At 38.2% G+C, this 16773-nt stretch overlaps 1 protein-coding gene across 3 annotated transcripts in view; it reads left to right on the forward strand.

Moving 5' to 3' along the window:
- The first annotated feature begins 3317 nt into the window (after positions 1-3317).
- The window catches only part of LOC106940933 (protein lunapark-B-like), a 24302-nt gene continuing 10846 nt past the window's right edge, over positions 3318-16773 (forward strand). Inside the window, exons 1-14 of one of the 3 annotated variants that reach the window (XM_015023822.1) lie at positions 3318-3612; positions 4698-4775; positions 5844-5885; positions 6071-6121; positions 6202-6338; positions 6538-6596; positions 9583-9623; positions 9819-9902; positions 9991-10042; positions 12808-12909; positions 13319-13411; positions 13631-13736; positions 15390-15460; positions 15547-15717. In XM_015023822.1, the coding sequence (XP_014879308.1) occupies positions 4749-4775; positions 5844-5885; positions 6071-6121; positions 6202-6338; positions 6538-6596; positions 9583-9623; positions 9819-9902; positions 9991-10042; positions 12808-12909; positions 13319-13411; positions 13631-13736; positions 15390-15460; positions 15547-15717 (1036 nt within the window). In that variant the 5' untranslated portion in view covers positions 3318-3612; positions 4698-4748. The other 2 variants (XM_015023824.1, XM_015023823.1) reach the window with 2 other exon arrangements.

Genomic DNA, 16773 nt, shown 5'->3' on the forward strand with positions numbered 1-16773 from the left:
GGAGGGTGAGAGTGGAATTTATTTTTTTTTTTATATGTCAAAGCATATATAGATGTCAAAAAACAACCGTTTTCCTGAGACACTGAAGTGACGTAAAATTACTTCAAGGCCCATCAGATCTGATGGTTTTGTTGTCCCAGTTATTACTAGAGGAATAAAATGTTAAACTTCTTTGCTCGTTGTTTTTCCTCTTGTCTCCCAAATCCAGGGTTCTGCATGTACACTGTAGAAACCACACAAAGAACAGCCAGTCGCCATTCAACTTCAGACATATCTAGAGCTTTATTCAGACAATTAAATACATAGAAAAAAAACAGATCAGCATCACACCCAAATCATCAAGAAGTCCAAACCATAAAACAGACATTAATTACCTGAGAAAAGTAGAAAAATTAACGAAATGCAAAAATAGGAGAAAAGCAAAGGTGCCTTTGGGAACTGCTCATGTAGCTGCAAAACGAAGCAATTCGGCTTGCTGCTGAGAAGTGGAGACTTTTATTAAGAGGTGTAGTCCTAATTTTAATATATGCATTGAAGGTGTGTCCTCTCCTTCTAAACCTTTAAACAGTTTCAAATTACTTAAATAGGGTGGTCTAGATGGTCTTACCTTCTTTAAGCCCTATTCAAAACCAAAGAGAAAGACGGAGCAAAGGTGAGAGAGCAGAGAGAACAAAAGTCAATCTCAAAACAGAATGTTCTCATCTCAGTTACACCTGAACAAAGACCCTAGTTATCTTATGAGCCCAGACAGAGATTTAATTTTCACCTAGACTTTGCTCATTTTCCTGCCTGAGTGATTCATCAAAAAACAGATTCCTGCTTCAACCTAAAGTGACATGGAGCCAATTTGGAACCCAATTTTCTTATTTTAAAACACTGATAATTTTATCTAATATTGTACATATGGTTAAGTTTAAAAACTAGCATATTTTAAATTTATTTTCCTAACAGTTAAATGAGGTTGTGTCGCGAGAGGAGCGGAGGTGTTGACATTTCCAGAAGCCACGTATGATTGCGGTAACGCAAAGACAGAAAAGTTTGGAACTGAACTTTTGATGATAAATGTGACTTAAATCATTATATGGCACCGATGGATTTAGAAAGAAGTAACTGGAATAGTGTGGACTGTAGTGACAAGGAAGGGATGGGTGGTCGAAATGTAGGGAAAAGTGGGAAAAGGTGGGAAAGGGTGGTTAAAAAACAGCAAGTCGCTGAAATAAAGAGGGAAAAAGCAAAGTGAGGAAAGTACAGAAAACACTGATAGTGAAGGCATTGAGGAAAGAGCAGAAGAATCAAAAAATCAAACTATTAATATTATAGTAAGATTTGCTGAAGGACAAGGGGTTAAGAAGATTCATCCACTTAAGTTAAGAAAAGCACTTAAAGTACATGTTGGAGAAATTAAACATGCTAAAATATTGAGAGACAGAAATCTTCTGATTGGATGTCATTAAGAAGTTCAGGTGGAAAAGGCAAATAAACTTGGGTGGTATGTAAAGTCAAAGTTAGAACAGTTATTAGAGTGGGTGAAAAAATAAATAATGGAGGTAAAGGAATTATTATAGGAGTGCCTTTAAGTATCAATATGAAAGATTTAGTTGTGAATTTAAAAAAGAAAGAAATGGTGGAAGTAAAAGGAGCACAAAGACTGACAAAGGGTCCAGAGAAAGTTGAAACAGAAACTGTGTTGGTGGAGTTTGAAACAAAAGAAGTGCCAAATTAGGTTTTCTTTGTGTGACGATCCCCTCCTGTCCAGTAGGTGTCTCTAGTCCTCTACGTGTTTGTTCTTGTTTTTTTCAGGAAGCAGGTAGATGGGCTGTTAATTGCATACACCGGCAGATGATAAAGGTGGACGTCTAGTCAGTCACTGCCTCCTTGATTGCCCTCCGGACCAGCCCGGTACGAGCATCATTGGTCCACACTTCTCTCTGACTGGCTGGCCTGATCTCACAGAGCGTATTTCTGTTATCAAATAAATTATTGTTTCTATAGATCCGCTCATCTGTCTCCCTTTTTGTCCTCGCCTTCGAGCTGGGCGTGACATTTGGTTTGATAAGATTTAGTGTCAGGGAATTTGTGCCTAAACCAGTGAGATGTTTCAACTGTCAGGAATTTGGCCATGTTGCAAAAATGTGTAAAGGAAAAAGGAAATGTCCCCGATGTTCTGGAAACCATGTATATGGATAATGTGGAGTTGGAGTTAAACCAAAGTGCTGTAGTTGTGGAGGAGAGCATAGTGTGGCTTTTTGGGGATGTGAAGTGATGAAACATCCCTCCAAAATAGACCTAGAGCAATAGATCCTGTTTTATGTTTAGAAGATATTAGAAAAGCTCAAATTAATAAGGAAACTGTTGTTGCTGTGTTTTTTGATGTAGAAAAAGCATACGATATGTTAAGGAAGGGTTAATGATTAAATTACATTAGATAGGTATAGGAAGTAATATGTTTAATTGGTTATGGGAATTTTTATGTGATAGGACTATTCAAGTTAAAATAGGATCTCATGTTTCACAATCATGTAAAATAGAAAATGGAATTACTCAAGGAAATGTGGTAAGTCCAACATTATTATGATTAATGATATTTTTAAAGAATTATAATTTAGTTTTGGCAAATCACTTTTTGCTGATGATGGAGCATTATGGAAAAGGGGGAGAAATCTAGAACATCTTATTTTAAAACTTCAGGAAGGTATAGATAAAGTGGGTAAGTGGGGGTAGAGTGAGGTTTTACATTTTCAATTGAGAAGACAAAAGTAATGTTTTTTACAAATAAAAAACATTGGGGTTGATAAAAAGTTGTATTTATATGGGAAAGAGTTGTTGAGTATTGAAAAGGGAAGTACAAATAATAATCAAAATATATTATAAGAGGTTATGGCTGTTCATCATAAGATATGTCAATAAAATAAAAATATAATATTATTCTGGACTCCTGCTCAGGTATTTTGGGTAATGAAAGAGCAGATAGGTTGGCTAAGGAGGCTATTAAAAAAGAAGATATTGATTTGCCAGTAAAGTTAACTAAATCTGAAGGCAAAAGTATAGTTTAGAGAGAAAGCAAGAAGATATGGAAAATTAGGTGGGATAATGAAATAAACGGAAGGCATTTATATAGGATACAAAATACAGTTGATGTAGTAAGGAACAGAGAAATAAACAGGAGTTAGGAGATAATTATAAATAGAATAAGAACCGGTCACAGTTTTTTTAAATGGAACTCTTTTTAAGATGGAGAAACATTTTATGTAGTTGGTGTGATACTGTAGAAACGATAGAACATGTTTTTATTAGTTGTAGGAAATATGTAAATCAAAGATTACTAAAAACGGAATTAGGTTTTAATAGGGAATTGAAATTTGAGAATGTGGTTGATCAGTTAAGTACTGAGGGGGGAAATAAGATATTTCGTTTTTAAAAAAATACTGGTCTCATTAGAAGAATTTGAGGTATATATATTAGGATCCAACAGATGGCAGTAGTGCAACAATTATGGATGCAAGCTCCCGTTAAAATCTAAAGAAGAAGAAGAAGAAGAAAGAAGAAGAAGGTTATGTGGCGATATTTCGCCTGTTTGAGAAAACGGAAATAAACCCTTCCACAAGGCTGAAGGTAAGTATGGCTCAGAAAGACCTGATAAAATGGCTAAGTGTTGTGTTGTGGCGGCGTTAGCATTCTGTTTGGTTTAGCTAACCTACACCATTGACTCTTCTGTTATGATTTTGTTTCTCTCCTGCTGCAGGTGAAGTACCAATCACCAATATGCCTGCGAAAAGTGTTCCGTTACCATTATTACATTGTATTTTATGCGTAAAATGAAGAAACTACTGCTGCATTATGAATATCACGTTTATTTCCCCTTGGCTGTTTTTGGAATCGTCTTGGAAGTCAAAGAGAGCAAATTAGTACAAGACACATTTAGGTCACGATGAATGAATATGTTTGGCTTATTTATTAGAATACATCTCAGGGTGTGTGGGGTTGTGTAGTAAACACTTTATGGTTCTAGTCCTGATGAAGCACATTATGTAGAACTTTTTCCTCAAGACTGACGGAAATAATTTTAGAATCGCTTAAACCTCAGTATGTCTGATATTGTAGATGGAGTTTAAAATTAGCAAAGGCTGCAATGAGATTCTCAAAGTAAAACATAAAATATCTACGTAACACATAGATGATCAAAGGTGGAGCAATTTTAGCCATTTACTTAATATTTTAATTTCAATACGAAGATGGAAAACATGGAAAAAATACTCACTGTATTTACTTGTAATTTCCCAGTACTGATTTGGGAATATTATACAGTTATGTAGTATAACAAACTGATATTTTCTGGTTAATTATTGAAGCTATTTTCACCTGTAGACCCTGCAGTTGGTAGCTTGGCCGTTCTGCTCTTTGAAATCATGTAATGCCTGTCTTTGTAAACACTTCCAGACGTCCAAATTTGTCTTTATGATAGCACCCCTACTCTGCTGTATGTTTGTCCAGGCCGTGTGTGTTGTATTTTCAAAACCTTGTAAAAGTAACTTTAGGCAGTGGTTAAATACAGGAAGTCCCAAGGGAGGCTTCCTTAATCTTGGCGTCATGGAAGCTTACATGTGCAGTTTACCATTAGTTAAATAAAATGCTACCATTGTAAAGATTGTGTTTTTTCCCTTTAAGAGCATAAAACTTGAAACCTTTCTGTTTTTCAGTGAACCTGAAACGTTAGTGAACCAGAGGAGACCTCTGTCTCTGTCACAGTTATGGGGTCGTTAATATCTCGATGGAAGGTATGCAAACCTTTAAAAAATGTTAGTCTAACTTGGAAGATTGGATTTCTCTGAACATAAACATCTTGTACCACTAAGAAGATGACAGCTGTGTCTCAGCAATATCATCATATAACTGACAGTTATGATGATGATATTACTGTATCATGATATATCATGTATCATCATTGCCACATTGGAGGTAGTGGTAATGATTTGTTCATTCAACTATGTGGTTACCATCCGTCTTGGCCAAGACCCAAGGCTTCCTTGGCTTCTGATTGTTTCTATGTTCAATCCTCCACTTGACTTATTCATACCTCAGTAGAATAGTAGTTGTGTTTAAGGGAGTGGTCACTGTAGATCAGGGATTGACTAATAAATGGTAAATGGCATGTACTTGTATTGTGTTTTATCAAATTCAGAGGATCCCAAAGTGCTTTAGACTACATTCAGTCATTCACACATTCACATGCTGACATTGGCAAGCTATTGGATTGTCCTGATTACAGGACGAACACCTACCACCATTGCCACTGTTGCCTCAATAACGTAACACAAAGTCAAAATTACTTTATATTGGCATTAGACAATGTGTTTGCATCCATCTGAATAATATGTAGTTGTGACCCTGCTCAGGAGTGTTTATTGTAATGGATCCTGTATTTGCCTTTGAAAGTTAAGTTTTATACTTGAATTTCTTGGCAATGTTGAGAGGTTTTATTTTGACTTTTTGCATTATTTAGCCTCTTCAGAGCCTTCATATATTTTCAGTCTGTTAAAGATAGTATTATTGATAGCAGTACAATTTGCACAATGCCTGTTTTGGTTTTTTTCTTGGAAGAAGTTATTAAAAACAAGTTTTTGTCTAAATTAAGGTGAATTCATAGTTCCTTTTTCCACATAATGTAACCCGTAAAAAAATAATTATTATGTGATCGGTATCGGTGATTGGCCCTCGTGGGTGATCGGAATCGGAATTGGCAGGAAAAAACCTGATCGGCACGCCTCTAATTTGCTTTATTTAAATGTTACTGAAAGACTCATAAACAAATGAATTAATGAAGCTGGCATTTATTCTCATTCCAGACCAAACAAACTACAGTTGAGGAGCTGGAGAAGTTGGAGAAGGTACTGATGAAATAGTTCTATTGGACTCAGTAAAAGTGCGTTTGTGATTAATTCTGGATTGTCTAGAACTTAACACAAGCTTCAGATTCTACTCAGCATTCAATTTGGCTAACATAACCTCTAGAAAATTTATCTTGTATTATTTTCCACCAAATTAAGTTTCTAATATATATTTTTTTCTATAGGAGATTAAGAAGTTGGAGGAGTTCAGAGGCAAAAATCAGCGATTACAAAAAGTAAAGTCAGAAAACCATCAAACATGAGTAACCCTTTGTTTGTTCTTTGACCTGAATGATGTGCTTTTATCTGTCTGCAGCTCTGGGTCGGTCGCTTGCTTCTTTACTCGTCTGTCCTTTACCTGTTCACTTCTTTCACTGTTTACTGTCTCTACCTACCTGATGAATGGCTACAGAGACTAGCCATGGCCCTGCCTTTCTTTATATACCCCATACTGTGAGTCTTGTTTTTCATTACCAATCTAAACAGTCTTTTAAATATTACTGTGTCCAGTTGGTATTTTAGATTTCTCCTATACTGCGTTTTCTGAATTGATTTGATTGTGCTTTATGAATTTATGAATTTAGCTTTAAGAATTTAGCAAGGCAATAAAAACACCAACCTCTGTCTTAATGTCTTTTTCCATCTTTTCCAGTGTGTGGTTCATCAGGAAGCTGCTGCTTTTCCTGTTTTCCAAACTTACTGAGAGAAACAGTAAGTTCTCAGTCAGTTTTCTGAAGTTCCTTTCCTTCATAGTTTTTTTTTTTTTTTTGTATAAATCAGTACAGGGTTTCCCCCAGAAAACTTGCTAAGCCCAGTGGTCGAGGCGTCGAGGCGGTCCACCGTGTTTTTGTATTAAAAGATGTTAAGTTGTCAGAAAATATTAAAGTTATATGTTACACAGTGCTATTTAATGCTATTTAAACCTGCAATGCTATTTAAACCTGCAACTAGTCTAAAAACAACAAATTTGCACTTCTGTTTAATCCAAATTAAGTCAGCAGCTCCATCAGGCCCCCAAGAGCTTCAGGGGCCCCATAAACGCTAATATTTTAAAACAGACCACAGATACATAAATGTAACACTTGTTTATTGCTGTTAAACTTGATTCAATTTCAGCATACATAAATTAAAAGCTTTTACATTGTTTAACATTTAAATGCAAGATTTTAAGGAGCTGGCAAGTTTACTTTGTAAAACTTCAAAGAAGATTATTTATAGTTAGATTGTTTTGTTACCATAGCAACAATCTGATGCTGTGAGTTTAATCTTTGAATTTACAAATCCAATTTAGTAAACTGCAGTTATAACTTATTGCTTTTTAGGCTGGCCAATTAAACTACTCCCTTCTCCCATATTTCACTAAATCTAACACAGAAGCTGTTAGAGGTGCTGATATTTTTAACAACAAAAAGGGGCCCCTAAGTCAGATTCTGCTCCAGCCCTCATACAGCCTTGGACCGGCCCTGCATGATGAGGTAATCTGCTGCACTACGCAGAGATGCGCAACAAACGGGAGATTTAATTCAATGCTGCTAATGTGGCTTTAGCAGCTCTTCCATTTCGTGTCTGTTGAGTTTTTAATAAGCGTCACAGAAACTATTCTGGTTGGTCGAGTTTATGGGACGAGTTTCTCAGATCTCCATGCGCATTAACTCTAAGTAGACTACGCATTTGATATGGTTTGATGCATCGTGTAACCGGAAAAACAATACTAAAAATAATATAAAATCAGCGTGATGCGTGACTCCGAGGAGAGCGTTAAAGCTACTCACCGGGCTGAAACAGCATGATCAGGTTAGCGCTGCTCGTTATCCACAAACGCTCCGGCCAACCGGGACCACAGACATAAACTTTACAGGGAAGACAGACACAGAGCCACACACTGGGCAGCGTGTTAAGATGGAAACGCCGCATATAATTGTTCGTTCACAAAGATAAATCATTCTCACCACTCCACAACGCACCTCTGAATTCGCTACAAGTTATTCCTGCGGTTCACATTGAGCTGCGCAACCAGAGCTAACGCGGCGGGTTTTAAACTCTTACCTAGAGTTCTCCAAAGGATCGTAATTCCTCACAGTAGGTTGATGTAAATATCCATACAGGTCAGCCTGTGTCCAGTTTGAGTGAAAGGAGGCGCGCGTGATCCCGCTGAGGTAAAGCAGCGGCAGCGCGAGGCAAAGCGCAGAAGCGCCAGTTGTGTGATTGGTCCGCGCTGTCGGGTTTTAAATGCATAAACTATAAACCTATCCTTTAGGAATAAATCTGCTCTGCTAGTGAAATGCTAAGAGCAAAAGAGACCCTTTCACCCCGGCTTTAAAAAAAACAAACAAAAAAAGCGATTTTTTTATTTATATTATTTTTTTTATTTTTCTTGAAACGTAAACAAACAACGCTTAGCCTGGCGGAGAGGCTAGTAAAGCATGGCGGGCTGCCAGGCTTATAATACACTGGGGGAAACCCTGCAGTAGCTGCATTTCCATTGACAATATAATTGCGTAATTTCACATTTTGAAAATAAATTGGCTTAATAAAAACACATCAATTAAAAAAAACAACTTGTTTGATGAAAAGTTTTGCTAATAGGATGAGATGTTTTTTTGGCTGTATTGAAATTGGTTTGTTTAGCAAAACAGCAATAGAAACACTTTATTTGCATCACACTAGTCACTTGATCAATAACTTGATGTTGCCACTAGGGGTGCACCAATTTCTTGACCCGCTGATTATCTGCATTTTGGCCCACCAGGTCATGTCTGCGTGTTTACAGTTAACAATAGTTACCCCCACTGTTGCCAACTCAGCAGCTTTCTTGCTATGTTGAGCAATATTTCAGATGAAAAAAATTGCTTTTTAAAGGATTGGTAATCGGTGATTACAACAGGAAGTTGTTTAACGATGGTGACACAGCATGTTTTTAAATGACGTTGCATGAACAAACTTATTCAAGTGTGATTTTAAATAGTTATTTAATGGAAACATTGCAAGTGATTTTTCAATAGTTTCAAATGTAGACAAAGTTTTGTGCACATTTGTAATGAAAACGCAGCTAGTGACGTAATATATTGTTTGCCTTGTTTTGTGTACAGTGGGGGAAAATAAGTATTCGATACGCTGCTAGTGTTTCATGTTTCCTCACCTCCAAAGAATGGAGAGTTCTGTTGTTTTCATTGTAGGTACACCTCAACTGTGAGAGAGATTTAAAAATAATCCAGAGCATGACATCATCTGGTTTTTAAGTAATTTGCATTTTATTGCATGAAATCTGTATTTCACACAATGTGATTTTCTGGATTTTTTTTAAGCTACTGTGTAAGTTGACAAAAATTCTAAACCTCTCCATTCTATGTAGTTAGGGAAAGTATTACTTATTTTCTCCACTTCATATTGATGTAATTATTAATAGTTTAATCATTGATTCATTTGTGACTTAGATGTACTATGATTAGTCAGTTTCATATTAAAGAGTGAAAGCAGCTTCTGGGAATAAATATTTTTAGACACTTAGACTTTTGCTAGTTTTGTGACTGATATATTTTCATTAATGAGGCTGATTTGGATTTAACTTAATTCTGATTCTGTCCATCCATCGTGTGTAAACGTCAGTGGGACATTCACAGCCATTTCACTAAACATGGCAGATGTTCAGTCAGTGTTACAAACTTAACTGAAATTACTCTTGTTTTTTTTTTTTTAGATGATAAACTTGAAGATCTGAAAGCTTCCAGGAAAAAAATTGTAAGTTGTGTATGCTTCACGTTGATTAATGACATGATATTTTAATCATTGTTTTCAGTGAGAGTTGCCACGCCAATAGTTCTAATACTTGGTTGGTTTCATTTATTAAACCTTTTGGTTATTGAAAGCTTTTATTCCGAATGCAATTTGCTTACTGACCTACAACCGAAGTTTCCTCTGGTTTTCTGTGTTCAGCTGGAGGAAGTGATGGAAACAGAGACGTACAAGACTGCCAAACTCATCCTCGAACGCTTTGATCCTGAAGCTAAAAACAGACATGTAAATGAAGCGATCTTGGACTTTTTTTACATGATCTATCTACCGTCTGCCATGTTTTTGTTTGTATTTGACTTGTGTTTTGTTGTAGGGACTGGAGTCGACACCAGTGGGTCCTCAGCTAACTCCCAGACCTGGTCAAGGTATGCTAGTCAGCGCTACGCTGAACTGGTTGGTTTTAGCTAGCTGTAGCTATAGCTAGAACGAGCGAGAACTAGTTCCAACCAGTTCTAGCTATAATAAATTAGCATAATAACTTAGAATATCATTAAAGACAATTATAAAAGTGAAACTGATATATTCCATAGATGCATTTCACGCAGGATATTGTGTTTTAAACATTATCTATTACTTTTGATGATTCTGGCTTATCGCTCATAGGGAGAGGAATTTTGTGTCTTTTCAGATCCCAAACGGCTCTTAATTTATTATTACCTGCAGACTCAGGTTAACATTACTTGGCAAACAGAAATGTTTTATACAGTACAGACCAAAAGTTTGGACACACCTACTCATTCAATGAGTTTAATGACTATTGACATTGTAGATTCACACTGAAGGCATCAAAACTATGAATTAACACATGTGGAAATATATACTAAACAAAAAAGTGTGAAACAACTGAAAATATGCCTTATATTCTAGTTTCTTCAAAGTAGCAATCTTTTGCTGTAATTACTGCTTTGCACACACTCTGCAGTCTCTTGATGAGTTTCAAGAGGTAGTCACCTGGAATGGTTTTCACTTCACAGCTGTGCCCTGTCAGGTTAATAAGTGGGATTTCTTGCCTTATAAATGGGGTTGGGACCATCAGTTGTGTTGTGCAGAAGTCAGTTGGACACACAGCTGATAGTCCTACTGAATAGAGTGTTAGAATTTGTATTATGGCAAGACAAAAGCAGCTAAGTAAAGAAAAACGAGTGGCCATCATTACTTTAAGAAATGAAGGTCAGTCAGTCCGAAAAATTGGGAAAACTTTGAAAGTGTCCCCAAGTGCAGTCGCAAAAACCATCAAGCGCTACAAAGAAACTGGCTCACATGAGGACCGCCCCAGGAAAGGAAGACCAGGAGTCACCTCTGCTGCGGAGGATAAGTTCATCCGAGTCACCAGCCTCAGAAATCGCAGGTTAACAGCAGCTCAGATTAGAGACCAGGTCAAAGCCACACAGAGTTCTAGCAGCAGACACATCTCTGCAACAACTGTTAAGAGGAGACTGTGTGAATCAGGCCTTCATGGTAGAATAGCTGCTAGGAAACCACTGCTAAGGACAGGCAACAAGCAGAAGAGACTTGTTTGGGCTAAAGAACACAAACAAGTGTTCTTTAGCCCACTTGTTTGTGGGCTAACAAGTGGGCTAGGGTTAGGGCTAGGGTAACCCTAGCCCACCAGTGGAAATCTGTGCTTTGGTCTGATGAGTCCAAATTTGTGATCTTTGGTTCCAACCACCGTGTCTTTGTGCGACGCAGAAAAGGTGAACGGATGGACTCTACATGCCTGGTTCCCACCGTGAAGCATGGAGGAGGAGGTGTGATGGTGTGGGGGTGCTTTGCTGGTGACACTGTTGGGGATTTATTCAAAATTGAAGGCATACTGAACCAGCATGGCTACCACAGCATCTTGCAGCGGCATGCTATTCCATCCGGTTTGCGTTTAGTTGGACCATCATTTATTTTTCAACAGGACAATGACCCCAAACACACCTCCAGGCTGTGTAAGGGCTATTTGACCAAGAAGGAGAGTGATGGGGTGCTGCGCCAGATGACCTGGCCTCCACAGTCACCGGACCTGAACCCAATCGAGATGGTTTGGGGTGAGCTGGACCGCAGAGTGAAGGCAAAAGGCTCAACGAGTGCTAAGCATCTCTGGGAACTCCTTCAAGACTGTTGGAAGACCATTTCAGGTGACGACCTCTTGAAACTCATCAAGAGAATGCCAAGAGTGTGCGAAGCAGTAATCAAAGCAAAAGGTGGCTACTTTGAAGAACCTAGAATATAAGGCGTATTTTCAGTTGTTTCACACATTTTTGTTAAGTATATAATTCCACATGTGTTAATTCATGCATTCAGTGTGAATCTACAATTTTCATAGTCATGAAAATGAAGAAAACTCTTTGAATGAAAAGGTGTGTCCAAACCTTTGGTCTGTACTGTATGTTAAAACATTCAACGTTTTCTTTTGCATTCATTGTTTCCTATATGAGAAGCCTTATACTTAAGTGCATGTATTTGTTCCGTTACAAAAAATTCTTTCTTTTGTATAATATCTTAGTCAAACTTTTAACTTTTAACAAAAACAAACAAATAAAACACTTTGGTTTTATGGATCAAGAACTAAACGAAGCGTCAGTTTTTCCAGAGTTAGAGCTGGTCTGGACTGGTGGAGAAAAAAGTCTTGTGACGCTGTCTGTTGTTCAGGAGAAACTTAACTAAGGGAATGGGACTGTTTTGGCTTGTGACCTGGATTCGTCTTCTTGAAGCACTGAGTCCTGCTGCAGTCCTCACCTTGTGGATCTTCTGGGATAGGATACTCTGAACACACACCTTCTTTAGTGTTGAACTTTTCTTCTTGTGCAGGATGTCAAGTCAGAACTCTTCCACATAGTTGTGCTGGTCATTCCAAGGCGGCCATAATTTTTCTGGAACCAAAATCTTTTATTGGTTTTGTGTGATGTTTGCATTATGTAACTGAATTTTTTACACTCTACATCAGCTGTAAGCCACAATTGTGAAATGAACAGAAATATTTCCTTGAAAAGCATCACTCTGTGTGTTATAGATCTACATTCTGAGAATTGCTCTTTGAAATGTGGATTAAAGTTTATTTCAGTGACATAATTATTCAGATAACCTGGATTCCTGAATTGTGTGATTAGATCAGCAAAGAAACTGCAAAGTTGTGTCTTTTCAGCAGAAATTCGTCAAAGGGGTGCAGGTATGAGACCGATGGGCTCCTCGGATGTCATGGGAACACCTCTCTCTCCAGGAACACGGCCTCAGATGGGACCAGTGGGTAAGGTGACATGTTCCTATGTTGTTTGCTTATAAACCATCTGTGACATTACCATAGCATTCATCTAGTGTATACTATAGCTCAGTAGGACGATCCACATATTGCTGCAGCATGGCCAGGTGCCTCGCCTAGGTCTGGAAGATCAGAATTGTGGACTGAGTCTGCTGAAATTCTTGATGCTGCTACCTTAGCTACTAATCATGTCAGATTTATGTTGCTGTCTATGAGAACTTGTATCTCTGACCAACATCACACCCTGAAAGTTCTAGGAATTACAGATCAAATAAGAAAAGTTAAGTCGAGGGGTACTGGATATGAACAAGTTTAGCTTCTTGTAACTGAGTTCTTTTACATTTTGAGTGTCTTTTCTCAGCTTTTACTTTTCCATCAGATCTTGTTTCTCTGTCAGCTCCAGGAGGACCTCCAGAGAAATCCACCCCCAGCACTTCTATGCTCCAAGGAGGTGTGGAGAGGACACCCTGCACCCCAATTAGAGGTGTAGGTAGGTTCCAGTGAGCTGAAGAATATTGCATCTGCAGGACCTTCATATACAAGTTTCACTTTCTGAAGCCAAATTGACCAAAAATGTAGAACATTTTGTTGTTGTTTTTTTTATTATTTTTTAAGATGTATGTGTTCTGTATCATTAATTTACATATAAAAGTTGTATGTTTGGATTTTTCTGTAATTATTTCCATGCATTTGGTCTGTTTGGTTGCAGGCATGTACTCCCCTGGTCCTCCATTACCAAGACCTATTCTGCCCAGAGAAAGAGGAACAGTTGACCGAGTCATCGAGTATCTGGTGGGAGACGGACCAGAGAAAAGGTAGAAGTTTGTACTTGTACTCACCAACATAAACTACTTATTAAGCTCCACCATTTCTGTCTTAATCAAATTCAAAGTGGAAAGTCATATAGAAATCCTACAAAAAAACAAGCTATGTTTTCTTGTGAAAACATAGGAGATAAGAGACTGTTTTAAAAACTCAGAGCTTATTTGAAATGGTTGCAGTCCTAGGCTACATTCACACAGCAGGTGCTAATTCTCAATTCCCATGGACCTTACCACAGGGGCCGCGTTACATTGGCTAATGCCCATTTCACGTCACAGCGCAGCTACCACGTGCGTGACCGCCTCACAAACACAAGCTACAGTAGTAAACACATGCTAATGTACATTGTGGACTAGCAGACCGGCAGAAAGTTTTTGCGTCAAGACTCGATAAAGAATGGTTCTCCACTGTCAGTGGGGTATCTGTACAGGCGATGTCAGGTATCCTGATCGTATTTGTGGAACTAAAATTCACAGATTTCCAAAATCTGAAACGGAAAGCCTTGCTTGGATCAAAGCTTGTGCACGACCGCATTTGCAGCTCAACCGTCGTAGGATCAATAAGAACAAAGGAGTGTGTGCTGGTGTAAGTATCATTACTTTGCTTTCTTTGTGTTTAGTGAATGAAAAAAAGTCAATAATTAACACATCCATTATGAAAACCTTTTAGCTAAGTACAGCATAATGGCAGTACCGATACAACTTCTACACCCTGAAGCCTGTCTGTTATACAGTCTTACGTTAGCTGAACAGATCAATATGCAATGTGTCCCGAATCTGACACACATTAAAATTTTATTTTACCTGAAAAGGCTTTTTACTAAACTGTAATCATGTTAGCCACGCTAGCACCGAGTAACAGGCCTAGGCACACTCAAACATTTGCCAACAACAGAAATCACTGATTTCAAAAGTAACCCTCAAAACCATGAATGCCCGACTTACTCAGCCTTGCAAGAACAATAGGCATCAGTGATCTTGTCCACAGCTATATTTATGCTGAGGGTGTGAGGATCTGCTGTTTTCCTCATCGACCGGTAGCATTTAGCTGCATTTAGCATGTTGGAGGCATCACGTGGCTCAAACATCTTGATTTCGTCCAAAAAAGATGACATGAACTTGTTGGTTCCCCTGATCATTGTCGTGGCTGATATTTTTTGAAAATCCGGCAGAAAGGCTACACTAATCGACTCAGAAATACTTTGTAGAGAGTCAGTTGAAACGAAAGACGCCATGTTTACACATAGAAACTAAGCCCCACGAGGCTTTGTTTGTGAGACATGCAGCCACGTGGGACTGTCGAGGGGCGTTTCTGGGCGGAGCTTGGTAAGGTCCATTATTTTGCTGAAATCCAATTTTTATTTTATTTTTCATGGTTGCCCATTCTATGGCCGCAGTCTGACTTCTGTGTGAATGGTTGACAACCCCAAAGCGACCTTCATGCACAGAAGAAAACGTTGACTGTTCATGGAAGTAACAATGGATGAAGTCATCTATAGATTGATTTTAAAGCTTATTCACTAATGAGAGCCAACAGTACTGTCACAAAATCATAACGAGACAAAAGAAGCTAACAAAACAAAAGCCTAGGATTTAGCTATGACTTTTTGTGGAGTGTTGACTAAATCATCTGGAACATTGTTGCAGATATGCCCTGATCTGCCAGCAGTGTTTCTCTCATAACGGCATGGCTTTGAAAGAAGAATTTGAATATCTTGGTAAGATCAAAATCACCCACTGAATTGGTTACGTCTCATTTGCGGTTGTTAAATCTCTCTTGCCGTTTTCCGACGTCTCCCATCAGCATTCCGCTGCGCATACTGCTACTTCCTGAACCCGGCCAGGAAGACTCGACCTCAGGCTCCTAGACTCCCTGAGTTCAGCTATGAAAGGAGGCTGAGAGTGGATCCGTGCTCTCCTGGACCGTCGCTTTGCTTAGAGACAGACACGGAGGAGACCGCTGCCCCCAGTGGAGGTACCAAGAATAACAGACATTTGAACACAAACAGAAGACAAAGGGGTGACCCGAAGTATGAAAGATGAAAGTTTATGACCCAAACATGGGTCGGATGAATTGAAGACAGCTGTAGGTTTTACCTGAACCCATTCAAGCTTTAGTCCTTTGTTTGCTTTCATCCGTTTTTACTTTCCTTTTGGGTTTAAAAGACACTTTGCATCTATTTAAATTGCTTTTTTTTCTTTCATTTTTACACTGGTCATTATACCATTACTTAAAGCTTCAGCTTTTTACAGGATTGTGTCCTTTCTTTCCTTCCTTATTTTTCTTCGTTCCTTTCCTGTGTCCTTTTCTTCTTGCTTTTTGTCACACTTTCCCATCTTCCTTTCTTCCTAATGTTCTTTCTTCTTTGTCATTCCCTTCTTTCTTTAAGTTTTTTTCTACTTACTTTCTTAGGTAGAATAAAGTAATTTGTCCATATTTTATGTCCCACCTAATTTCCTTCCATTCTTGCTTCCTCACTTTATCCTGTCTTTTTTCTTTCATCTTTTTTCTTTCCTTGTTTCCTAAATTACTTAATAATTCATTCTTTCTTTTCCTTCCTTTTGGTGTTTTACCTTACTTCCTTCTTTTGTTGTTGTTTCTGTAATCCTACTTTACATTCGTGTACTATTTATTGTTCTTTATTCTGTTCTCTTTACAACAGAGAAAGAAAGTTGTTTGAGGGGGGAGGACTCAAGACTCAAACTGGAAAACTAAGTTTATGTTGAAGCCTTTAGCAAATAATCAAACTTTACCAAAACAACACAATAAAAGAAAGCTTATTAAAATGCTAAAGCCACAAAATAATCCTCCAATTTAAAAATAGACTTCTTTGTCAGTAGTTGGTGTGTTGCCAGCTACCACCCTCGAGTGGTAGCTGGCATGTATTACAAACAGATATAAGCATTTTGATGTTCTGATTTAGCGGTTCTAAATATGGGTGGTACCACCCCCGTGGGGCATTCAAAGGACAGCAGGGGGCGCTGGCGGAAATTTTTACGAAAGGGGGGTGCTGTGATGCCTTTGGGGGGC

Source organism: Poecilia latipinna, unplaced genomic scaffold (assembly GCF_001443285.1).
Source record: "Poecilia latipinna isolate Pla-1442-1.1 unplaced genomic scaffold, P_latipinna-1.0 Scaffold3424, whole genome shotgun sequence".
Lineage (NCBI taxonomy): Eukaryota > Metazoa > Chordata > Actinopteri > Cyprinodontiformes > Poeciliidae > Poecilia > Poecilia latipinna.